A 27135-nucleotide genomic window follows, 5' to 3' on the forward strand; every position below is an offset into this window, starting at 1 on the left:
GGGAAACTGAAGCAAAACAAGTGTAAGTAAAATTTAGCCAGTGACTGAGAGTATGCAGAATTAATAGGAGCCAACCAGATGTGCTTGATTCTAAAACCTCCTCTTTCCATATCACCATTTGACTGGTGATGTTGTTTTGTGTTTCCCTGTATTACATGCAGTGGAACTGTGCTGGACAGACATACAGATCAAATCCTGGTTCTGCCACCCACTAACTCTATGGCCTTGGTCAAGTTACTGGACTTCACTAAATTGATTCACCTGTAGAAGAGGGTTAATAAAAACAGTGACAGTAACGATGATGCGAGTGAACATTTTTGTGCGCTCACAATGTGCTGAAGAAGGAGCTTGCCTTGTATGAGTTCTTTAAACCTCCCAAAAGCAGTGGAATTTTTTGCCTTTTACAGATGAAGGCACAGAAACACAAAGAGGATAAGTAATTTTCCCAAGATTATACAACTAGCAAGTGGCAAGACCAGAATTCAAACCCAAACCAGTCTGGCTCCTAAATCTGCATCTTCATCACCACTCACCATTGACATATGGGTGGTTGTGAGAATTGAGATAAAGCATGAGAATTGCTTAACTCAGTGTGCAACACAGAAACCTCTCAAAAAATGCTGGGTATTGTTTTTACAGCCACGATTTACTTGCCATTATTCTGTATCTGCTTCTGAATGGCTGCACCTGCTTTTCTTCCCCCTCCCCTGGGAAATTTTCCAAGAGTGGGAGGAGATACTGAGCATCTATCAGGAAATTACCCAGCTTGGCTCTAGACCCCTCTAGAGAAAAGCAAAAAACAGCAAGGACTACTACAAAGTCGATTTAACATCAAGCCTAATATGCACTGTTTTTATTTTGGCTGAATTCAAATGAGGTGGAGATATCATCCTTGAGTGTTGTTAGGCATAATATTAGCACTTGGATTTTAAAATGAGTCTCTCCCATTTACCGTGAAGGTAAATCACCAATGCAAATAAGTTTCTAAGAAATTCACTACTATGCTACTTCTCAAGAAAGTTTAAAGAGCAACAAGATGACTATGTCCTGCTAAAGCATATAGCAGGGAAGCAGACTTGGCCCAGTGGTTAGGGCGTCCGTCTACCACATGGGAGGTCCGCAGTTCAAACCCCGGGCCTCCTTGACCCGTGGGGAGCTGGCCCATGCACAGTGCTGATGTGCACAAGGAGTGCCCTGCCACGCAGGGGTGTCCCCCGCATAGGGGAGCCCCACACGCAAGGAGTGCGCCCCGTAAGGAGAGCCGCCCAGCACGAAAGAAAGTGTAGCCTGCCCAGGAATGGTGCCGCCCACATTTCCCGTGCCGCTGACGACAACAGAAGTGGACAAAGAAACAAGACGCAGCAAATAGACACAGAGAGCAGACAACTGGGGGAGGGGGGGAATTAAATAAATAAATAAATCTTTAAAATAAATAAATAAAGCATATAGCTTTTTAAAAAAATTCTAGCTCTTTATTTATTTCAATCAAGATCTCCAGATGACACTGTTCATCCATTTATGCATTTTTGTCTTCATATAAAAGAGCCAAGGCTAATATTTTCATGTAATAAGGCTTAAGGTTTTGTTCAGTACCTTCCTTGACGACATCTGCCTTCCCCACCCCCCACCTCCAACACCAGACCAGGCAGGCACACATATACCACTTAAAACCTTACTTAGGGAGCAACTTTCAGAGTTACTTGACTGTGGAGAGCACAAGAATAATATCTTGCAAGAACCTGTCCTTAAGTAATTCATAATTTCATTGCAACAGAACCACAAATATGTTCAGAATTAAATAAGAAACAAAGAATATAAGCATTTGAAGGTAAGTCAGCAGTTTTACAAATTCCATAGTTTTTAAAGAGATCTTATTTCTAATTTAATATCAAAATTTTAAATGGTGTATTGGGTTCCTACTTTGAACTGGTACTATGCTTTTGTTAGATAGTGAATAAAATAATAGCCAAGAAATGTATATTATAGAGTTAAATTGAGGTGATTAAAGTCACAGGAGAATTGAATACTTTCCATTCCCTCCTAAAAACTCACCAGTTAATGATTATATGCACTTCTATACATCTATACTTAATGATTATATTCTAAGTTTTCCAAGAATTAGTTGTGTTCAATAGCAACCTGACTATGCCAGATGTTATTCCTATTGTAATTACATTTAATTAAACTTATAATTTGATGAAATATGAAAGTAGAAAGAGTGTGTATTCCAATGAAAACTGTTTGAATGCCTTAAAAAATTGATAAAGGCAAGTTGCCAAAATACTGCTACTTTATTAGAAGTTAAATGAGACAATTGTGAAAGATTGAGGAGAAAAATATTCTAGAAAGATTCTGCAGACAAATTGCTTTGCAATTTAAATTGTCAGTTTATATTTAAAGCCTGGTGTACAAATATTACCAGAATAAAATGTGACCTATTCTACGCACAGTACAGCCTAGGAGTCAGGCTGACTGGTGAAGTGACACATAATTGAAATCTGGAAGATGGTAGCACTAGGGGAAGAGAGAAGAGCAAGTGTCCTGAGCAGAGGAAATATCATGTTCAAAGACCTGGCAGCAGGAAAAGATTTGAAAATAAGCTTAGTGTGACTGGAATACAAACGTGAGAGGATGGGGTAAACAGAGAAGTGATCAGGTTTTGGAGAAGAGCCAGTGAGGTTTTAACGCCTGGTTAAGAAATCTGGATGTTTTAAGAACAATGGAAATTAATGAGGAATTTTAAAACAAAGAGTGACATGATCAGATTCTCTTAGCAAGATCACTTTGGCTTCAGTTTAGAATCTGAATGGATCTGGCAGAGGAAGGAAAGCAAGTTTGAGGCAAGGAGACCAATGAAGTGGCTATTCACCTGGACAGTCTAGTCGCTAGAGGAGAGAGGAAGGTGGTTAAGCTTAGTCTGATTGCCAAGAGAATAGAAAGAACTAAAGAGATTGAGAGAAATTTAGGGGATAAAGTTAGCATGAGTTGGTGAGTGATCACTGTAGGGGGTATATGAGAAGTCAAAGCTGACTCTCAGATTTGTGACGTGTTTAACTGGGTCATAGTGTCATTAATAGAAATAGGGAACAATGAAAAAAAGAGCAGGTAGGAGAGATAAGGTGATACGTTCTATCCAATTCTATGTGATTAGATGGAAAAGGAAACTAATTTCCAGAGAGGGTCAGTAACTTAAGTACAGAGCCAAAAACCGAATCCGGATCTTCTGATATTACCCCCTCCTACGCTCCTTCCCTCCACAGATCGGTCCTCTTTCTATCATATAGTGCAAACGCCCACCCAAAGTATGACCATTTTAATTGTAATTTCTTCTATTGTTTTATTTCAGACAGATCATCACCAAAACAAATTCCAGATATGATTATAAATGTTCTTCAGTCCCGCTCCCTGCTATAGTTCAGAACTGCCCCCAAAACTCTCCAAAACCTTGGCTTAGCATTGTGCTCAACCCTACTGACTTAAGTTTCACACAGTAAAATCTTTTATCAGCTTCAGTTGAAATCTGACCCACAGAAAGATGAATGGAACAGGCCTTCTGTGAATTAGGTTGAAAATAATTGTCTGTCAGAAAGGTTTTGGAGAAGAGCCAGTGAGGTATTAAGTGAAAATGTGGAGGACTGGACCCTCTATTGCTCTGAATTTGAAAGCTTAAACATTAGGGCAGGGAAATATTTTATCCTCATTCTAAGGGCAGGTAATTTATTTCTCATGACTGCTAATTGCTGCAGAAAGTAGAGAGCTGGATTTTTAAAAGGAAATTGGACAGAGCTTACCTGGCTTGAAAAGTACTTAGGTGGCATTGGTTCAAATTTACAGGTTCCTAGAGTGATTAGCATAGCTCAGTCAGAACCATTAGGAGCTAAATAAATGGGTACTTTATAGAAATATCTATCAAGTCTTTAGCAGGAGAGGAAGAGTGAAAGAGGGCAAATCCTAAACTCTGAATAGGAGCTGGTAATGTCTTTGCTATGGTAAAGTCCTTCCTATATTCAATTTTTCTGTTGTAATTTTTCTATAGTTGGGAATGCCAAATTTTGACTGGATGAAAAATACTGATTTTATTCATTTGTTCATTCAACAAATATTTATTGAGCACTCATTGTGCAAGGTACTGTTCTAGATTTGTGGTTCTCAACCAGGAGATTTTGTCCCCCAGGGAACATCTGGCAATGTCTGGAGTTATTTTTGGTTGTCACAACTAGAGGGTGGGAGTGCTACCAGTATCCATTCAGTAGAAGCCAGGATGCTGCTGAGTGTCCTGCGACGCAAGGGCAGCCCTCCACAACCAAATGCCAGTAGCGTCAATGTGAGAAACCCTGTTATAGAGGCTGACAACTCAGCAATGAAGAAACAGAAAAACCTTAGCCCTCAGAAAAATATTTCAATGATGAGAGAGAAACAATAAATGAATTTAAAAAGAAATGTATCTGGTCTACTGTACCAGATCTAGTATATAGCTGGGATGCTATTGATACGGCACTGTGTGGAGGTGTGGTGAGAGTGGGGATTGCTCTTTTAGAGAGAATGGCCAGGGAAGGCCTCCTTAATAAGGTGATTTTGGAGCAGAAATGTGAAGTTATGGCATGGGAGTGGGGCTGATACCTCACTGTCTGTATATTTTAAAAGATGTATCACTTTCTAATCATGCATGAATTTAGGGTAAAGTTGAATTTTAGGAATCTGTGAGCAAATGATCTGAGCATCATCACTTCTTTTTATTGCCAAAAGTCTTTATGCTGGTTTTAGATGCAGAGGTACACCATTCTGCAATTTTTAAACATTTCAGACAAATGAGAAACCAGGTTGGTTTTCCTCTCAACCAATGGAAACAAATTCTTTAATTCAATTTAATGACTTATTGCAGGTTCCACGTTCCTAATACCATATACAAAATAGTGTTCCTTTCATCTATATGTATGCATGATATACACATAGATATTTTGGATGCATCAAAAATACTGATTTTTTTCATTTATTTGTTCAACAAATATTTATTTATTGAGTGTTCATAGTGCCAGGCTCTGTTCCAGATCAGTTGTTCTCAAACAGGAAATTCTGACACCTTCTCCCCTCCCCCGGGGAATATTTGCCAATGCCTAGAGTTCTTTTTGGTTGTCACACATATATATGTGCATAGTGTAACCAAGTGAATGTATTAATATGCTCTTACAACACATGATGTAATCTGAGGACAGAGAGATAGATAGAGAAGATCATCAGGGTTTGAGCACAAAAATATATATATAGCATATACATGCAGGATATTTTAAAAAGAAGATCAAATTGTGATTTGAGTGCTTTGGAATATTTTTCTGATTAATTTGAACATATTATGAGAACTTATAACAGAAAAATATAAAACATGTGCTTTTCTGATAGACTTATCTCAATCCAAATTTATTTGATTAATGATTCATTTCAAGAAAAATTTAACTATACATACGAAAAATCGAATACATAAAAAATTCCACTAGCAACTACAATATAATGAAGCTTCAGTTTTCTCAGAGGGGTATTGACTTTGTTTTCCAATGATTTCTTCATTAAAAGGAATCTAATTTCATATCTTAATTTGGTATGTCACTTATCCAAAGAAATGCTCAGCAAAGGAGCAAAAGAACACTATAATTGCAGTATTTTTAGAGTATTCAGTTGTGTTCTGAATACATTTTAAAAAGTAGCATGACTTTTAAATAATGATGATCCTAAGTGTCTGGTATGTCAGTAACAAGCAATTCAAACCATAAGAGAATAGTTATTTTAAAATATGTGCTTATATTTTTAGACATATAGATATGGTTTAAAAAAAGAAAAGGAGAAAATCACTCTATTTGGATCTTTGAACAAAACTAATTTAATTTCTTTGTCCAGATCTGGTTTTAAAAGTGTGAGATTACATGCAGAAGAATAACCTGTGGGTCTGTGGTATGTGGTAAATGTGATTTTTGCATGCCCATGGTCATGATGGCAGAATTTTAAAGGGTGATCAAGCGAAGCACAAAAGAGAGAAAAGAAATAGCAGAGATGATAAAAATTGATAAACAGTTACCTCAGCTGTGACCCTGAAACCCAAGGAAAAAGTGACCAAGATGTGGCTGAGATGGAACTGGCCGTGGGGAATGATCTCCTTTATCCATTCAGGGTATCCATTGCACAATTGCCACACAACCCATTTATCATTTATTCGTTTCTTCATTTACTCATACACACATTAATTCAACAAACATAATTATTGAGCACATGCCAGACTTTTTCTTAGGTGCTGAAGATACAAAGGTTCTCATCCTCAAGAAGTTCAACCAAGTGAGAGAGACATTGACATGTAGTAACGGATATGAGAAATGTACAGAGGGTGTGATACACAATTAAACTTTGGGAATAATGGGCTAGAGGAAAGACTTGAAAAGATAACTAAGAGTTTACAAAGCAACCAGGATAAGGAAAAGCACTTTAAGCAGATGAAACAGTATGTATCAGAGCATGTGAGTGCAAAATAAAACTGTCCTGCAGGCCAGAGATCAGAATGGAAAGACCGAAGAGTCAGACTGTGAGAGACCTTACTTTCCATTTTAAGGATCTTGGACTTTATGTTGTAAACCCAGGGTTTCCAAAATGTTTTGACTGTGTGTTTTTTAAAATGTTTTGAGCATGCTCTATCAAAATATGAATAGTATTAATGTATGATGTACATTATAAAGCATACACAAAAATTAATATTTTCAAAGGATAAGACTATAACAATAAACTTCCTGGCTTTTCTTCCTATAAGGGATTATCTTGAAAATCTCCTGGAGTATATGTACTCCCTTTTATGTATCATGGCTATAGAAAATGGGGAAACACAGAGTATTAAGTAGCGAAGCAATATCATTTGACTTTCTAAGCCAGTTGCTTTCACCAATCCTCATCCAGTTGGGTACCCTGTAGTTAAGATAAGGAACAATTGTCAAAGACAAGATAATTCAGATATTAGATATTGTTCAGTTTTGTATTTCGATAATGGCATATTCTACTGATTCTATGAAGCAAAGACTTTGTTGATGCATTTCCACGTCTTTCTAACCTCCATCCATATAACATATTTTGTTGAAAATCACAAAATAGGACACCTACTGGGAACACTTTTTTTTTAAGATTTTATTTATTTATTTGATGGCAGGTGAATGTATCTGTAGAATTAAGAGTCCCTTAATGTTCTTGAATATTGTTCAAAATTTTATCAAAATCACTTGATTCTATGAAAACAAATCACAAAACTGGCACAACTTCTAAAAACTAAGGTTAAACAACGGAGACTGCATAGTGATTGAAAAGTATGGACGTTGGGCCACGTAGATGCGGGTAAAATTCTTACGTTACCACTTAGTAACTATGTGACCTCTAGGCAAGTCCCTATACCTCTTCTACTCTTAGTTTTATCTTCTGTAAAATTTTTGACAATAAGTCCTTTTACAAAGTTGTTAAGAACACGAAATGAAATCATCCCTGCAGTGCTTCGTAGTACAGATGCTCAGTTGGTGTTGGCACCATTTATGAACCCCAACCCCAGAAAGTTCATTTTATTACCTTGTTCCCCGTACAAGCATATGCTACATCTTCCTGCCTAGAATGATCTCTGCTTTTTAAAAAATCATAATTAGTTTTAAAAATTCAGATTTTGATGTCACTTCCATGGACATTTTAGAGGCACAAATAAGCTTTCTCATGACAGGTCCTATATTGTTTTATTTGTATTTCTGCTGTAATTTAAAAAAAACACACACATTGATATGTGTGGTAGATGCTGCAATGTGCTCACCAGCTCATCCTTTGACTGTTAACCCTCTTCAGGAATTGTCTCAAATGAGGGCTTACCCCTGGTCGGGCTACCTTCCCAGTCTTGTCCCATCCAGTAACTTGAAGGGTGATATAAGGGCCAAGGCCCTTCACACCACTGAGGACAACTCTAAAGAACCATCCTATCTTCAGAACTCCCCTGAGAGCCTGCCTAAGGCTTCCTTCCATTAAGACTATATCACCGCTCAGCCTCTCCCTCTGCCCTGTCCTGCTCACATCACTTCTCTTGTACAGGAGGTGATTGTAAGAGTATTAGCTAATAAATCTCATGAGCCCTAATCTCTACCTCAGACTCTGCAACCTGGAAAACCAATCTGCAACCACAGTTCAGGCACTTATCACGTTGCTATAATTATCTGTTCACTGATAATCTCACTCAATAGACTGGGTTTGCTTCTGATTTATTTTTATATTCTCAGGACCTAGTCAATACTGAGCACGTATGAATACTTAGCAAATGCTTGTTGAAGAAATCCACTAAAATCAAGATCTTCTTTTGTTTGGTCAAAAGTTATTTCTAATAAGTTTCTACATAATTTTATTTATTTATATTCTCTCTCTTTACAGAAAAATAATTTAGAGCAGTTAACTCAAATGTGGTCTACAATTAAATAGTAGTGAAATGGGGATAATGGAATTATAATAGCAAATATACTAATCATAAGGGTCAATATAGTTGTAATTGGTCATCAAATATTTTTAGTTGCAGTCACAATGAATAAGCCTTCATTGACTGAGCATCTGCCAAATGCCAGGCACTGTTTAAGTGCTAAAAATGTCTCTCTCTACTCTCAAGGAGATTATATTCAAAATGGAAGGAGAGAGCCCAAAAGGAAGAGAATCACATTAAAATGTCAGGGAGGAATAGGTGCTATGAAAACCATTTAAGGTAGGAAGGTCAGGAACCGTGTCTTCAAGAAGACAAGCGAAGCCTCAATGATGAGAATCCACACCTGCAGAGATTTGGAAAAAGAAATTTATAGTCCAGGAACACAGCAAATTTAAAGGCCAGTAAGCAAGTACAAGTGTGACTCTAAGCCTTTGGTAATGAAATACAGTAAATTGCTTGTTTTTATCTTGGAAGGGGACATGTTCTAATTCTTAACAGCAGGCAAAGTTTTTCCTTGAATAAAATCCGGACGGTACTGACAAAGGTAACAAACAATGTCTTCATCAACCATTTCACAACTAATACAGAGGCAGAAATCTGTGACAGCTTTTTGTTGTGACATTGGAGACCTAACATTAAGAAGCATTCAGGAAAAACAATTTCTGTGAGGGGCTGCATTGATTCAGAATACTTAGAGCAAGTAGCTGGATGGCGTGACCTTTAAGTTTTCTTCTATAAATAAAAGCTGGATGTCAGGCAGTCAAGATTACATTCTCTACCTAGGACCTCAGAGCAGGTATCCTAGATTATTCACTTATTCTCTGATTCATTAATCAAGAAAGAAAGAAATTGTTCAGAACAAGCTGGGACAAAGACTTTTAATCATAACACTCTATTTTCCTGCTGCATTTAAGTTAAGGCTCACAATCTAGGCTGACTTCACAGAATTCAACTGAAATATCGCCTCCCCAGATAAAGAGCTACTTGTTTCCAGTATATAATCCCATTCTTTTCATTTGCAAATATATGAATTTATTTCTATCTCTTGCTATAGATTAGAGCAGGGCCTTCTGTTTTGTAGATTTACATTACATTTTACTGAGATGCAAATCAGTGCTAACAGGTATAAAATTAAAGGAAAAAGTGTCGATTTGTTCATTAACGTGGAAATGGAGATTCTTAAGCTATTACTATAGGGCAAGTCTGTTTAATAGGAAATTACTTTGTAATTTTCTTCCTGACAATTAACCAAGATGAGTATTTAAACAGCCAACACTCTGGCAGGGGAATATCACAAGAATTCAAAAGAAAGAATACGTATTCCAAAATGAAAAACTTGGCAGGCTAAGTTTTATCATAGTAGCAGAGGAATGTAATCACATCACAAAATGTGTGTAACCATCAAATTGCTTTAACTTCTTATTCCTTATAAACCACAGGTATATAATATCTGCTAATTAAATTAATTCTATTTTGCAAATTTTTAAAGCACCTAAGTCAAATCCAAGCTTCAGCACCTATTTTTTTCCACTCTAAAACAAGAGATATTTAAATGAAAAAGGTGTTGGGAATCAAATAAGAATGTGTGGGAAAGCTCCTGGTTAGCAGAGTTTCTAGCAGATCATAGTCGCTCCTCTCCTCTCCCCTCCCCTCCCCTGTCCTCTCTCCTCTCCACTCCTCTCCCTTCTCTCTTTCTCTTTCCCTCCCCTCTTACTTTGCACAACCTTGTATAGAAGGGCTATATTTTTAACATCGATTGCAGCCAAAATGGACTTATAAACTATCCCATAACATTTGTGGGGCTTAGAAGAAGTATAGATATGGAGGCCCAAATACCTTGCTTACATTTTTAAAAATTATATATCTAGCTAGCGAATGGTTAAATAAAAGATGTTCTAGCCTTCTATCTTTATAAATGTCTACCTTTTAACAATCTGAAAGACCAATTTCTTTCTAGAAATCTCAACTCCTTCAAAGTTTCAGGGTAAAATCTGACAGAAGTCCATGGGGCATACTTGCCCAGGCCTGAAGCTTGACTTCTGCTTTGCCTCTCTATCAACCCTCCCCCACCCACAAGGGACCTGGCTTAAGGATATGCACCCCAGCTACCTCAGTCTACTCTTGGGAGAATGGGACAGCAAGAGGGCTAAGCAGTCTGTAGTAGAACCAGTGTTGGGTTCCCTAGAACAAAAAGTTCCATAGTCTCCGAAACCTGAACTAAGTAAGTTCTGGGTTCCAGAAAGGCAGTAACCTTTTTATGCAATGAGACAGAAATTAGTTTTTAAAGTGCCATCTCTTTTATAAAAGTTTACCCTTCAATATATGAAACACCTTGTTTGTATGGTATGCACATTACCAATCCAGGTACTTCCCATTTCACTAAAAGGTGTATGTTGACAGGTAGAGGGGAAGGAGGTCATCAGTACTCAGAGTGCTTGTGGCACCAGAAGAGAAATGTGCACAGAAAGCTGGACATTTTTTTTTATTCCACCCTTTGTTTAGGCCTTGAAGTAATAACCAAATCTTCCAGTGTTAAAAATCCTGCCCACAGATTGATCTATATTCTTAGAAATCATTGCAAATTTAATGTTTCTATAATCTTACTGTGATAGTTAGGCTAATATGTCAACTTGGCCAGGTAATGGTGCCCAGTTGTTTAGTCAAGCAAGCACTGAGCTAATTGTAATACAAGGGCATTTCATAGACTTTAATCATCAGTGAGTTGATTGCATAAATGACTGGTGACATCTACATTCACTAGAACCTCCTCATGTTGAATAGACATTCGTCCAAAGAAGAAATACAAATGGGGGAAAAAAACATGAAAAAATGTTCAGCATCACTAGCGATTAGGGAACTGCAAATCAAAGCTACAATGAGATATCATTTCACACCTATCAGAATAGCCACTATTAAAAAGACAGAGAACAACAAGTGTTGGAGAGGATGTAGAGAGATAAGAACACTTATTCACTGTTGGCGGGAATGTAGAATGGTACAGCCACTGTGGAGGACTGTTTGGCAGTTCCTAAAGAAGTCAAATATTGATTTGCCATGTGACCTGCAATACCGCTACTGGGTATATATATATATCCCAGAAGAACTGAGAGCAGTGGCACGAACAGCCAACTCCACACCAATGTTCATAGCAGCGTTATTCATGATTGCCAAAAGTTGGAAACAACCCAGGTGTCCATCAACTGATGAACAGATAAACAAGCTATGGTGTGTTCACATGATGGAATATTATGCAGTAGTAAGAAGAAATGAAGTCATAAAGCATATGACAGCATGGATGAACCTGAAGGACATTATGTTGAGTGAAGCAAGACAGACACAAAAGGATAAATACTGTATGACTGCATTACTATGAACTAAACATATTGTGTAACATACTGTATGATTCCATTTACATAAAATGTAAATATAAATCAATTTATAATGATGAAGCTTGATTAGTGGTTATGTGGGGCTAGGGAAGACATGCTAGCGGGGTGGAGTTTTTTTTTTAATTTTATTTTATTTATTCATTTTTAAAAAATATTACATTGGAAAAATATGAGGTCCCCATTCACCCCCACCGCCCCCACCCTACCATTCCCCCCACAGTAACACTCTCCCCCATCATGATGACACATCCATTGCATCTGGTGAGTACATCTCTGGGCATCGCTGCACCCCATGTCCTGTGGTCCACACATGGCCCACACTCTCCCACGTTCCATCCAGTGGGCCATAGGAGGACATACAATGTCCGGCAATTGTCCCTGCAGCACCACCCAGGACAACTCCAAGTCCTGAAAATGCCTCCACATCTCATCTCTTCCTCCCATTCCCCACACCCAGCAGCCACCATGTCCACTTTTTCCACACCAATGCCACATTTTCTCGATTACTAACCACAATGTTCATGAATAGAATATCATTAAGTCCACTCTAATCCTTACTGTATTCCTCCTTCCTGTGGACCTTGGCTTGGTTGTGTCCATTCCACATCTATGTCAAGAGGGGGCTTAGAGTCCACATGGATACTGGCTACAATCCTCCTGCTTTCAGTTGTAGGCACTCTAGGCTCCATGGTGTGGTGTTTGACATTCTTCAACTCCATGTTAGCTTCCCACCAAATTGATGTCCAGACACCTCCTGCCCTGCAAAAATCCCAAAACAGCCTGGTCCTGAAGAACCTCTAACGCTGCCCAGCCGCTTCTTTGCAGGAGAGACTATAAGGTAAGCTCACTCAGCCACCATCTTGCCCCGCCCTCTGAGTTTTTTTTTTGAGTAGTGAAATAATTCTAAAATTTTTGTGATGATTGATGTACAATACTGTGATTATACTAAAAGCCATTGATTATACACTTCAGATAAATTTTATGATATGTGACTATATCTCAATAAAACTGCTTAATAAATAAATAATTGTGCAAGAATACCCAGAAAAAGCAGCTTTGTACAGCAGGGGAAACAGATTAAGAAGTGAAGAATTTTCTTGTTTGTTTGTTTTTTATTATTATTATTACTGAAATAATAAAATGCTCTCATAACATCTGAAGTGACAAATGCACAACCATGTGATTATACCAAATACCATTGATTGTACACTTTTGATTAATTGTATGCTGTATTAATATGTATCAATACAATCGATTTGTTTAAAAAACAGACAAACACACATGTTTGTGACTTTATGTGGTAGATATATAAATAAATTGAAAGATATTTGCACGTATATACACACTTGTATGTAACCAGTGAAATAAGTCATATTACAAGTATACAGTTTGCACATGTAATCAAATACAAAATCCTTTCCCAGAGACAAGGGTTTGTATAATTTAGCCACTAAATTTCCCCTTCAATCACTATCTGTGGTTCCCAGTAAAATAGCAATGAGAAGCTGAGCTAGCTTGGAAGCTAGGATGATATGGCTCTGGCCATTATGAATGGGAAAAAGAGGAGTGAGCTGAGATGTGATGGTGGTGTTCTCTAAAAGGTAGACAGGAGTGGCCCAGGCTTTCACTGAGAACCACTTATTACATAGTCAATTCTGCACATTTTGATTGCTGATGTGTTTTTTTTCTTTTAGCCAGAGAATCCTCTAATAATGTAAACATGTATCTTCACATAAGAAGACACAGACATTTAAAGGCTCTCATTTCAGGCCTTTGTCCTCATATAGATTGCCTGCGTGGACCAGGTCATCTAAGTCATTCATTCTATTTTTTTTAGAAGATGTATTTATTTTTATTTATTTTCCCCACTTCTGCTCCCTCTCCCGACCCTGCTGTTTTTGCTATCTGTGCGATCTTCTGCATCTATTTCTCTTTTTTCCTTCTCTTCTCATTTTTTCCTCCTCTAGGATTCATCAGGATTCAATCCTGGGGACCTCTGATGTGGAGAGAGGTTCCCTGTCACCTGCACCACCTCAGTTCCTGGTTTCTGCTGCACTTCACCTTGACTCTCTCTTTCGTCTCTCTTTTGTTGTGTCATCATCTTGCTGCATGACTCGCACAGGCACTGGCCAGCTGCACGGGCACTTGGCTCACCATGTGGACACTCGGCTTGCCACATGGGCACTCTTGTGGACACTTGGCTCACTGTACAGGCACTTGACTCACCACACAGGCACTGGCTTGCTGCGCAGGCATGTTTTTCTCTTCTTTTTCACCAGGAGGCCCCAGGGATCAAAACCATGTCCTCCCATATCGTAGGCTGAAGCCCTATCGTGTGAGCCACATCTGCTTCCTCTATTTTTTTTCAAAGCAGTTTTATTGAGCTATATTCACATACCATACAATTGCTCCAAAGTGTATAACCAATAGCTTTTAGTATAATTGCAATGTTGTTCATTCATCTCCACAAAAAAAATCAGAACAATTTCCTTAAATTGATTAAATTTAACAGTTGCTAAATGCCTCGTCTGTGCTGGGCACAATTCTAGGTGCAGTGGTGGAACAGCTAACAGGACAGATAAGGTCTTTGCCTTTGTAGAGCAAGGTGAGAGAGATGGGAGGGGGGATGAATATCAACAAAAGGCAATAAGCAAAGGAAACAAATAAAGAAACAACATAATTTCAGACAGAGGTAAGTATAGTGAAGAAGTCCCAACGCAGTAACATGGCTGAAGTCCTGCCCAATACCCTTCTCTTCCCAGTCACACCTTCTCCTCTCTTAAAGGCAGTGTTTTCTAACAAACTCCTCCTCCCAACCCTGAATAGACCATTTCCTCCTTTGTGGATACACCAATCCCACCTCTCCTATCATGCCACTTTATTGCTTTTACGTGTTTACTTGTCTTATCTTCTCCAACCAGACTTTAAGCCTCAATGGAGTAAAGGGTATTTACTGTTTGGTGAGCCAGACCTTTCTCTTAATGAGTTTATAGTTGTAATTCCTAGCACATATCCTATTTTTGTTCAACACTGTAACCCCAAGCCACAGCTATAACATGCCCAATAAATATCAATTCATTGAATGAAGCTGTTGAAGGCATGAAGGCACCACTAACATCGTTAGCCCTGAACTAGTGGTATGCAACTTGAGGCCAGAAGGAATGACTGTGCTGATGTAATAGCAGTCTTCCACAAAAGTTTTAGGGTACCCTCATTAGACCCATGTTGTAAAGGTCTAGCCAATAGCTCTCAACTGGTGTATTGTGTTTTTTTTTCAAAACTATAATTTAGGATTCACACTATTAAAGTGATGTCAGAAATTGAATTAACAGGTGGCCTATGTAGTGTGAGTTGAGGCAAGCCCAGGAGCAGCAAAGAAAGATTTTGAATTTCTCAGATCCCAGAGAACTTGCTTCCCATGGGAGTGAGACCAGTACATTGTTTTACTTATATAGCAACATGGCATTGGAGAACAGTCCAGTAAATAATGTGAGGACCGTGGAGGTGCCAGAAATTCCTGTATTGGTAAGCATGCTGGTGACCTCACAGGGCGTGAGGGAGTCATCTAACCTGCCCAGTTCTTGCCAGCCTGAGAGCTCTAACCAACCCAGGTCTAACCAGCCTGAGAACTCTAACCAGCCCAGTTTTAACCAGCCCTTCCAAAAAAGCCATGGGAAAGCTTTTTGCATTTCAATAATAAAGAGTTAATTCTTAATGTGATTTAAACTCATCTGCATGATAATGGACATGGTCCCTGCCGGAGCACAAACCCACAGCACTGATTGCTCTGAATATTAATGAGAAAATGCCTTGTTGCGGAAGCACTTACAGTAAAATCATGCTAAAAGCTCTATTAGGCGTTAGATGTCCGACTTGGATTTCATTGAGTTTACAAAAGTCTAAAAGATATTACTTTTCAGGAAACGGACCTATCTTTACATTGCTGACGTGTTCCTCTGCACTCCCTGGTGATTTTCTCAAGCGCAAACAGTTCTATGAAAAGAGTTAACTTCTGAGTCTTTCCTTCTACCTTCAAAGGCAGCCTCCAACAGAGTTCAGAAAAGTCACAAATCAAACTGAGCCTATAAGAAGCCTGAGGTCTTCCACAAAGTAACCAAAACATTTGCTGTATTTCGTGATCATAGATTTATTTTTTAAGGTAGGTTTAGGCAGTGAGTAGCAACAATCACTTTCAAATTATATTTTTAAATTACATTTCAAATTCTGATTAGCAAAAATTATTTTCAACTTTATTTCGCTAATATAAAATTCTGTATTAGTGAAACTTAGAAGAAACATGTTACTAAGGCAGAAAGCAGTGGGCTTTTCTGAATTTGTGTGGTCTCTTCATCAATGAACAGAAAAGAGTTGAAAAGAATTAGTAAGGTTTGTAAATTTGGATTAATAGAAGGCATGTCCTATTCGATCATTATGGTAGTTATCCTTCCTAAAATTAAAAATAGCTGCTATGTATTGAGTACATGCTGTGTGTCAGTCAAATGTAACGTAAGTGTCTAATTTCTTTCTCCCAACACCACTGTGAAGTGTCATTATCTTATTTCCACAGATAGGGAAACTGAAGTTCAGAGTTTTAAAATAATCTCTCAAAGTCTTATAAATTGTAAGCAGAAAAGCCACGATTGGAAACAAAGTGTGTGATTTTTCTGCATTATTTCCAATGCATCCATTGCCTTGAGAACAATTAATTTCAAAGATAAAGCAACACTCTCCCCGCCAACAACACCTTCTTTTTCTTCTTTAAGGATAAGACTTGACTCTGCACTTTCATTCTAAACTACCAGGGATCGTTTAAAAAAACATTAACATAGGAATAATTTTTAAAGCTTTTGTTTTAATTAATTAAATTCACTTGCTTAACCCAGTCCAAGCACATTTTTGAGGAAAGGGATCTGCTAAGTGAAACCATTTCCCTTGGTCTTTCTAACATCTTGGTTTTAAAATCCAAAATGACCCCTTGCAGTGTATTTATTAGAGTTCAAACCCACAACGTCCTAAGAGCAAGAGAGACAGGTTCTGGGAGATCACATAACAGGCGCTGCCACGGATGCTTACAACACTGCAAGATATCAATGTCAAAATGAGGTTTTACTGAACAAATGACCTTCAGGAGAAAAGGAGAGAGGAGGGAAGGGAAGGAAAGGGAGAGAAATTCAAGGTTTGAAATGGAGGCTGTGTTATAACTGCCGAATTATTTTATGACCATCACAAAATAACATGAAATTATTTCCTCAAAAATCATTCAACCAAGCATGCTAAACATCTCTCATTATATTAGGGTGTTATTCGATTCACTCTGAAGGAATGATCATCTAGTGATTTTCTACAAATCCTGTTATACCAGCCCACTGACTATATAACATTCCTTAATTTCCACAGCCATGATTAGTAGTTTCATGCCACTATTTGAAAGAACACAATCACAGTTCAGTACAATTACCAAATAGATCTTAGAGTGTGACATCTCACACCTTTCTATTGATATAAACTATCTTTTACAGGTTTCTCAATCATTTGCTTCCTAGTGCCTCCCAAGTAAATTGGATGGGCAAGGGTGAAAGAAAGGGGAAGCCAGCAAATAAATAAATAAATGAATCAGCCTTTCCAGAAGAAAAGCAGCAATATTAAGAAGTCAGAATTGGCTCTTTAATTAACCATATAGTAATAACATTTCTCCTATAATTTATGAGTCACCTCAACATTAGTTTTATTATTTTATGTGAAAGAGATAGAATTCTATTTCCTCTGCTGACTTAGGTGTTTTCTGTGTAAAGGGCAGAGTCACAGAAACTGAGCTGGGAGTGCAGGAGCCAGGGACAATCGATTTCCTTTTGGTTACCTTGTAACTTCTGGTTGTATTCGGTCCTGTCAGACTGGCTCCTCCTCAAGGTGCCAGCGTGGTCCCCAGAAACACTGCTCTCCACCACAGTGTCAGTCTTCCTTCTTTCCAGCATATAGAGCCTGGGCCTCAAGAAGGTCAAATTCCTTTTCTTGGTGCCCATGTTTTCTTTCCCAGTGGCTTCTCTGGGCTCCATCTAAGGCAAAGATAAGCTTTAGAAGCCTGCAGGAAATGCTGGTTGCTAAAGTGGCTCAGCGTGAGGGTTAAAGCCACTGGAGTGAAGAGTTTAAAGCCCCCTTCTAACTAAACAGCTATACTCCAGGGTTGCTTGCCTGTGACTGTTACCTGTACAGAGTCCCAGAGCTCCACCCCTATGAGGTCATTCTTTTTTATACCTAGAATCCAACAGGGGAGGCTGCCACCTGTTACCTGAGAGACCTGCAGCACAGAGCTAGGCAAAGCAGGGACTGTGTTGTCACATGCTACTGAAGCAAACAAAAATCCCATTGTGTGGGGTGAGGGCTGGGGGTTGGGGAAAAGGAAAGTGAACAAGGTGAGGCAGGGAGGAAGGGAAATACACATTAGCGTAACCTGCAGTTTATGAGCTTAATGCGTGCCTCTGGGTGTACAGGCGCCCTAAGGACAGGGCGTTGTAGTCTGCTGCCACAGACTTGGACTTGTGTGTGACTTTTAGCTAAAGTCACTCACCTGTGCCCATGGATTTAGCATGGTACTTTGAGAATTTACATTTGCATCACAAGAGTGGGTACAGAATTATTTTTAATGATTACTGTGTGCACTCAAAGCAAGGCTTCCTCCTTTAAACACCAACTGTCAGCAAATATTTACTAATAACACACTTGCCAAACTCTGATTTACATTCCTGAGAAAATCAAGATTGCATTTGAGAGTGGTCTGACAGCAGGCACAAGAAGCGGAGGGAAATGCCCATAAAGGTCTGGAGCCATTTTGATTTTTCACTCTCCACAGTCTATCCTTGTCAGAAACTAAGCTTTTCATGAAGCCAGTCCTCTGCTTCCAGGTCCTGATCCTTAGGAAAATAAGTGCTTCATCAAGGTTAGATTTATGTAAGATTTTTTCTTATCCTTTTCCACAGATCAAGTGCCAGAAAAGGGCAGCTCACTTTGGGAAAGTAAGGGATGGAAACATATTTGAAACTGAGAAGAAATATATAAAAAGCAAAGATGAGAGGCAAGGGTTGGGAGGGAGAAAAGCAAAGAGTGATGGGCCTTTCATTAATTTTTTGAAGTTGTTTTTCCTCATATTTGCTGAGCTCTCTGGAGGGAATTTCTCAGAAGCTCTGGGAATGTGCTGAGTGTTTTGTATGCTGTTGTCAAAGAAAAGACAGACCCGAAGGAGGAAAATAGATTCTCTTCTATCATAAAGGGACTGCCAAAATTCAGCTTTATGCTACCACTACCCATTCTGAATCTTGGTTAACTCCTGTTAGACAAAATTTATAATTGAGGAAAAAGAGATTAAAAAAAGCAAACAAAAACATTTTCCCCTTTCAGGATGTGTGGGCCGGAGGATGCAATTTGCATAATTATCTTAAAAGATAAATGACAAATTTTCACCTATTATAGAGATATCTATCTATAACTTGGCATATTGAATGGCTTGTATTTAATATAATTGATAGTCTTTTTTTTAAAAAGACCTTTCAAATACATTAATAAATGTCTTTAAAAGCATATTCACCTCTGAGATGTAAATGAGTGCTTTTTTATTATCTTTTTTTAAAGATACATAGATCACACAAAATGTTACATTTAAAAATATGAGGTTCCCAAATACCCCCCCCCTTACTCCCCCACTCCTCCCACATGAACAACCTTTTTCATCAGTGTGGCACATTCATTGCATTTGATGAATTCATTTTAGAACACTGCTGCACTGCATGGATTTGGTTTATGTTGTAGTTTACACTCTCTCCCAGTCCATTCAGTAGGTTATGGCAGGATATGTAATGTCCTGCATCTGTCCCTGATTCATGTTAAAAAATATCTCAACTGTATTCTTTTTTAAAAAGATTTATTATTAGTTATTTATACCCCGCCCCCTCCGCCTTGCCACTTGTACTTGCTGTCTGCTGTGTCCATTCGCTGAGTGTTCTTCTGTGTCTGCTTGTCTCCCTTTGTTGTGTCATCTTGCTGTGCCAGCTCTCTGCAGAGCAGGCCAGCTTGCCTTCACCAGGAGGCCTGGGAATTGAATCCAGGCCTCCCATGTGGTAGACAGGAGCTCAATCGCTTGAGCCACCTCCATTTCCCATTTATTAAATAAGCGTATGTACATATATATGCTCACCTGGTTATTAGAAGAGATATACTACCACTGTAAACTCATGCAATATAAACTACAGGGCTTGTGGAAAATATGAGGTTAGGGACAAAATACTCAAAAACTTCATCAGTGACTCATAAAATGATAGGAACCTAATAAAAATGGTAGCACAATTTTATGCATGATGAATGGTTAAGAAATACATAAGTACTATAGTAAATATGATGCTTTCATCTTGAAAAAGCCTAAAGTTGGCTTGTGAGAGTGTACCTCAGAAGGGTACAGAACTCAGAAGTTTGTAAGTTACTGTGAAGTGGTAGAAGGAGCATTATTTGAAATCAGATGGAAATTTATAATACTGAATGTGGATGGGTGTGGTTCACAAAACAGAACTGAGGTAGCTGGTAATGTTTGAGGGGTGTGTGTATATAAGTTTTGTGTATTCCTACGTTACTTGCATCATCTAGATACTGTTTTCTGCATTCACCTAGTGTTTGGAGAGGATAAAATTGCACGTAAGTAAGTGTAAATTATGTTATGCTCAAGTTGTTTCCTAATATATCAATCTTGTTGGAACAAATTTGCATTTTCAAAACAAGCATTACAGCAGAACTGACTGTAGTAGCTTTATTATATTTTTAAATTTCATCAATTGAGAAAAAGTATTACATGATTACCATGAATCCCCTTGTAATATAAATATAAGTATTATTTATCACAATAGTTTCTATGTCAACTTTTAAAATAAAAGTAGATGCATTCTTTCAAAACTACCCTTTATTCAATCAGTGAATGGGACAGACAGTGTTAGTTACTTACTTAACATTTATCCCTATGGCTCCCCACCCCTCATGCTATTCTTTGTAAACAGAACCTTCATTTTATTGGAGGCACAGAGATTTTTAATGTTTTGGCAATTGGGCATCTTGCTAGGCCATCAATGAGACTGGAGGAATAAGAGCTCTTATTTGTTTATGATTTTTACTTTATATAGTAGTAAAATAGCATTTCAATATAAGGTGTTTATATTACCTAAATATATTATTGGTATTAAGACATTTAAATGTATTGTATTTGGAGTAATCCTGGTCAGGGACAGTGAATCCAAGATTCATATTTAGTCTTGGCTATGACTTAAATGAGCTACAAGGCATTCATTAAAAGTTGCATAATCTTTCTAGGTTCCAAATCCTTCATCTGTAAATTGTAAGGATGAGTTGGTGATTAGTACTTGTCCCCAAATATTTTTGGTTCTCCATTTAGGCACATGGGAGTATTTCACTTGCTCAGCATAATTTGAATTTAGGTGTGGCCCTAAACTTGCTTTAGCCAAAGAAATGTGATGAAAATAACATGTCTAGGGAAAGTATTAAGAACCTTGTATGATTTACTATAGCTTTTTCCTTCCTCATCCAAGGTGACTTTAAGGATTCCAGGCAGCCTGAGTTCTGGAATGTAGATGACTAAAAGCAGAATCCACAGCCACTGGGATTTGGGGCTTATTTGTTGCTGCAGCATACACTTAGTGTATCCTTACTGATATAAAGAATAGAGTAGATTAAATGACACATATATCATTTTTCAGGTATAATGTTATAACATTTCAGGAATCTAAGTACCAAGGTGTTTTAGGTTGCAGTTTCATGAAATGAAATCATGTCTTTTGAAAAATGCCATGAATAAAGTAAATACATTGTAAATAGATAAGTCTATCTGGAAAACCCATCTCTTTTTTCCCTACTAATTATATGATTCTAAGCTTTATTTTAAAAGATACTATTGATTAGATTAAATAAGATAGTCATGATTAACCTTTGGTCTATCATTCCTTCCAATAAAAATTACATTAGTCTACTATGTACCATGCATAACAACAGATAATGGGAATATAAATATAAATGACACAGATAAAGTCCTGGCTCTAATAAAAGGAAAAGAGAGACAAAAAATATATAAGATGTATAAGGAACAAAGGACAAAATGATTGAAGTCCTGCCTTATCAGTAATTACAATTAATGTAAATGGATTAAATACCCCAATCAAAAAGTCACAGTTTGGCAGAATGTATAAAAAAGCACTATCTAAATATATGTTGTTTACAAGAGTCTCCTCTTAGACCTAATGACACAAATAGGTTGAAAGTGAAAAATGGGGAAAATATTCATGAAAATATTAACCAAAAGAGAGCTGAGGTAGTTATACAGGATAAATAGACTTTAAGTTAAAAACTGTTTCAAGAGACAAAGAAGGATACTATGTATTACAAGAAGATATAACAAGCAGAAACATATATTCACTTAATCACGGGGTCCAAAAATACATGGGACAAACATTGACAAAACTGCAGTGGAGATATAACACCTCTCTAATAGTGATTGAAGACTTCCATAAACCACTTTCATCACTGGATGGAGGACATAGACAAAATCAATAAGGAAACAGAAATTTTTAAATTGATTTTGTAAAAATATTACACTAAAAAAACAATATGAGGTCCCATTCAACCCTACCACCCCCACCCCACCACTCCCCCCCCCCCCCCCCCAGTAACACTCACTCCCATCATTATGATACATCCATTGCATTTGGTAAGTACATCTCTGGGCATCTCTGCACCTCATGGTCAATGGTCCACATCATGGCCCATACTCTCCCACATTCCATCCAGTGGGCCCTGGGAGGATTTACAATGTCCAGTGATTGCCCCTGCAGCACCATCCAGGGCAACTCTAAGTCCCAATTTGAACAGCACTGTAAGTGATCTAGATCTCTATGCAGAGCACTGCACCCATCAATGGCCAAATAAAAACTCTTCTTTAGTGCAATTGGGTCATTCTCCAGAATGAAACATATTAGGTCACAAAAAAAGTCTTAATAAATTTTAAGAGGTTGAAATTATGCAAAGCATCTTCTCCAATCAAAATGGAAGGAAGCTAGAAATCAATAACAAAGGGAGAACTGGAAAATTCACAATTATATGGGAGTTGACAAGCTCAAACAAAATAAGTCAAAGAAGAAGTCACAAGGGAAATCAGGAAATAATTCAATTAAAATGAAAACACAACATAACAAAACTTATGGGACACAGTGAAGGCAGTGCTCAGAGGGAAATTTTTGGCTCCAAATGCTTACATTAAAAAGGAAGAAAGATCTAAATTCAGAGACCTAATCTTATACCCAGAGGATCTAGAAAAAGAAAAGCAAACTACAAAGTGAGCAGAAATAAGAAATGGCAAAAATTAGAACAAGGTAAATGAAATAGAGGATAAAAAAGCAACAGTGAGAATTAACAAACCAAAAGCTTGTTCTTTGACAAGATCAATAAAATTCACAAACCTTTATCTCAACTGACAAAAAACAATAGAAAGAGGATACAAATACGCAAAATCAGAAAAGGAAAGGGAAACATTATTACTGAACCCACAGAAATTAAAAAAGGATTATAAGATAATGCTATGAACAATTTTATGTCAATAAATTAGATAACTTAGATGAGGTCAACAAATTCCAAGAAGGAAGCAAACTATTACACTGATCAAGAAAGTAACATATTTCAAAAACCGATATCAAGTAAAGAGATTGAATCAGTCCTTAAAAACTTCCCAAAAAGAAGAGCCCAGGGCCAGATTTCCTCACAGGTAAATTGTATCAAACATTTAAAGAATAACAGTTCTGCTCAAACTCTTATAAATCATTGAAGAGGTGGGAAGCCTTCCTACCTTATTTTATGAAATAGTATCACCCTAATACCAAAGTCAGGTAAAGATGTCACAAAACAATTACAGACCAATATCCCTCATAAACGTAGATGCAAAAATCCTCAACAAAATACTAGCAAACTGAATCTAAAGGCACATTGAAAGAATTATACACTGTAACCAAGTGGGATTTATTCCAGGTATGCAAGGGTAGTTCAACATAAGAAAATGAATTAATGTAATATATCACAGTAATATAATGAAGAACAAAAACCACGTGATCATCTCAATTGATGGAGAAAAGGCACCTGACAAAATCCATCACCCTTTCTTAATAAAAACACTTAGAAAACTAAGAATAGAAATAAATTTCCTCCACATAATACAGAATATATATGAAAAACCCACAGCTAACATTATACTCATTTGGGAATGAAATTTTTTCCCAAAGATCAGGAACAAAACAAAGATGTCCACAGTTACCACTAATATTCAACATTGTACAGGAAATTTTAGTTAGAGCAATTAAGCAAGAAAAAGAAATAAAAGATATCCAAATTGGAAAGGAGGAAATAAACTTTTCCTTATTTGCAGATGACATAATCCTATTGTGTTAGTCAGCCAAAGAAGTGCTGATGCAAAATACCAGAAATTGGTTGGTTTTTATAAAGGGTATTTATTTGGGGTAGGAGCTTAAGATACCAGGCCATAAAGTACAAGTTACTTCCCTCACCAAAGTCTATTTTCATGTGTTGGAGCAAGATGGCTGGTGACATCTGCCAGGTCCAGGCTTCCTGGATTCCTCTCTTCTCAGTCTTGCTTCTCTCAGGCTCAGGTCAGCTGTAGACTATCAGGTAAATGGTTCTGTCTCTCTCCAGGGCTTCTGCCATGTCTAAGGAGCTGACTCTATTCCCTCTGTGTTCTTCTCCTGGCTCAAGTCCTCTCTACCTGGAGTCTGCTTGTCTTTCCTCTGTGTGCTTACTTCCTGGGGCTCCAGCTCAAGACTCCAGCATCAAACTCCAACATCAAAACTCCATCATCAAAATCTTAAACTCTGTCTTTTGCCATGTCTTTCATCTGTGATTCCCCACCCTTAGTGGGGGACTCAATGCCCTAATGATGTGGTCCAATCAAAAGTCCTAATCATAGCTTAATCACACCTAGGTACAGACCAGATTACAAACATAATCCAATATCTATTTTTGGAATTCAGAACCATATAAAACTGCTACACCTCTATATAGAAAATCTTGAAAATTCCACAACTAAGATGCTAGCGCTAATACAAGAATTTAGAAAAATAGAGTGGTATAAGATTGTATTAGTCACCCAAAGTGGTGCTGATGCAAAGTAACAGAAATCTGTTGGCTTTTATAAAGGGTATTTATTTGAGGTAAAATCGTACAGTTACCATGCCCTAAAGAGTCCAACTCAAGGTTGGTTTTTCACCAGAGTCAGTTGCCACATGTTGAAGCAAGATGTTGCCAATCTCTGCAAGGTTTCAGCCTTCCTCTGTCTCAGCTGTAGGCTGGCATAAGGCTTTTCTCTCTTCCCAGGTCCTCAAAATCAAAGTTCTCTCCTCTTCCATGTCATGACAAAGTTCTTTCCTCTGGCATCTACGGAGCTCTCTCTTCCCATGTATCTACTTCTGTGTTTCTTCTTGAGTGAGTGTCCATTCATATAGCCCATCAAGGGGGCAGGGACTCAACCCTGAGGCAAGTCCTACAGATGTGGTTGAATCAAAACCATAATCTTAACATAATTTAATCAAAGACATTTCAGCTGAACCTAATACAATCAAAGGGTATCATACTCAGAGAAATAGATTAGTTTACAAACATAATCCTCCTTTTGGGAATTCATAAATAATATCCATTTACTACAAAGTTCAACATGCAAAATCAGTGGTGTTTCTGTACACTAGTAATGAACAAACCAAGGAAATGAGGAAATGAGTAGGGGAATGGGGAGTTAATGTTCTATTTATATGGAGTTTCTCTTTGGGGTGATGGAAAAGTCTTGGTAATCAATGATGGTGATAAAGACATCACTTTATGAATGAAATTAACACCACTAAATTGTATGCTTGAATGTGGGTAATAAGGGAACTTTAGGTTGTCTATATGTTACCAGGGGAAAACCACCATAGAACTGTACAACAAAAACAGTAAACTGTGGGCTATAGTTAACAGTACAATTACGATAACATTGTTTGAAATTATCACATGATGCAAACTCTTAATGGAGAAAACTGTATTGTGAGGGGATATATGGTAACTATATTTTCTGCATAATTTTTCTGTAAACCTATGCTGCTCTAATTTTTTTTAAATGTGGTTTTTGTTGATCTTATCATTCATTAGGTAAGAAACTGTAACAAACAAATATATAAGTGAATAAGTAAAAATCATGTTAACTATGATGAAAGAAGCAATTAGGGTAATCTAACAGAGAATAATAAGAGTAAAATCTAATTAAATAAGTTGATCAGGATAGACTTTTACTCTCGACTAAAAGATGAGGACAAGCCAACCATTTCAGAGGGGATAGAGGAAGAGATTTTTTGCAGAGGGCACACAGGCCCTGAAGGAGAAAAGACAACCAGTATGGCTACATCAGACTCAGAAAGGGTGAGAAAGACCAAAAGACATGAAATATGGAGGAGTAGATCAGATCATGTAAGGCCTTGTGGGCCTTGTCAAGGAGCTGAGTTTTATTCTAACTGCAATGGGAAGAACTTGAACAATTTTAAGTGGGGCAAAATATTATCCAGTGGGGAATTTTAAAAGATCTAACTTATATATGGAAACTGGGTTAGAGGAGAGAAAGAGTAAAGGTAATAAACTTATTACAGGAGTCCAAGCAGGAAATGCTTAGACTAGGTTGTAGGGGTGGAGAAAAGTTGATATATTCAAACTTCATTTTAAAAGCTGAACTTGCGGGGCTTGTATATGATTTGATTGAGGTGGATGATTAAAAAGAAATGAAGAAAGAATTCTAGGTTTTAAGATTGAATACCTGGGAGGATATTGATGGGATATGCTAATATAGGAGAAAAGAACAAAGAGCAGAAATAAGATCAGCTGAGTTGTCAAGAATTCCCTTTGGGTACATTAGGGTTAAGATACCTGTAAGGCATCCAATGGAATAGCCATTGGGTTTATGAATTTAGACTATTTAGGTTTTGTATAAAAGTTATCAAAAATATAAGATAAGGAGTCACCAAAATATGTATAATATTTAAAGCAGGAATTTATGTAATCATTTAGAAAGAAAATACATCTAGAAGAGAAGGACAAGAATCAAGCCCTGAAGAACCCTAAGTTTAGAGGTGGGTTTGGAGAACAACCATCAAAGAAGACAAAGAAGAGCAGCCATTGTAGTAGAAGAAGAGCAGCAGAATGTGGGTCTTGGAAATCGAG

The 27135-nt window shown here is 37.6% G+C and overlaps 1 protein-coding gene across 1 annotated transcript in view; it reads right to left on the reverse strand.

The window, feature by feature from the left end:
• ARHGEF38 (Rho guanine nucleotide exchange factor 38) overlaps window positions 1–18031 on the reverse strand; it is a 166423-nt gene extending 148392 nt beyond the window's left edge. The window contains exon 1 of the mRNA XM_004476222.5: window positions 17711–18031. Coding sequence (XP_004476279.2) covers window positions 17711–17906 — 196 coding nt within the window. The 5' untranslated portion in view covers window positions 17907–18031. The remainder of the gene's footprint in view (window positions 1–17710) is intronic.
• Window positions 18032–27135: the final 9104 nt, after the last annotated feature.

This window comes from Dasypus novemcinctus, chromosome 1, assembly GCF_030445035.2.
Source record: "Dasypus novemcinctus isolate mDasNov1 chromosome 1, mDasNov1.1.hap2, whole genome shotgun sequence".
In the NCBI taxonomy this organism is placed as follows: domain Eukaryota; kingdom Metazoa; phylum Chordata; class Mammalia; order Cingulata; family Dasypodidae; genus Dasypus; species Dasypus novemcinctus.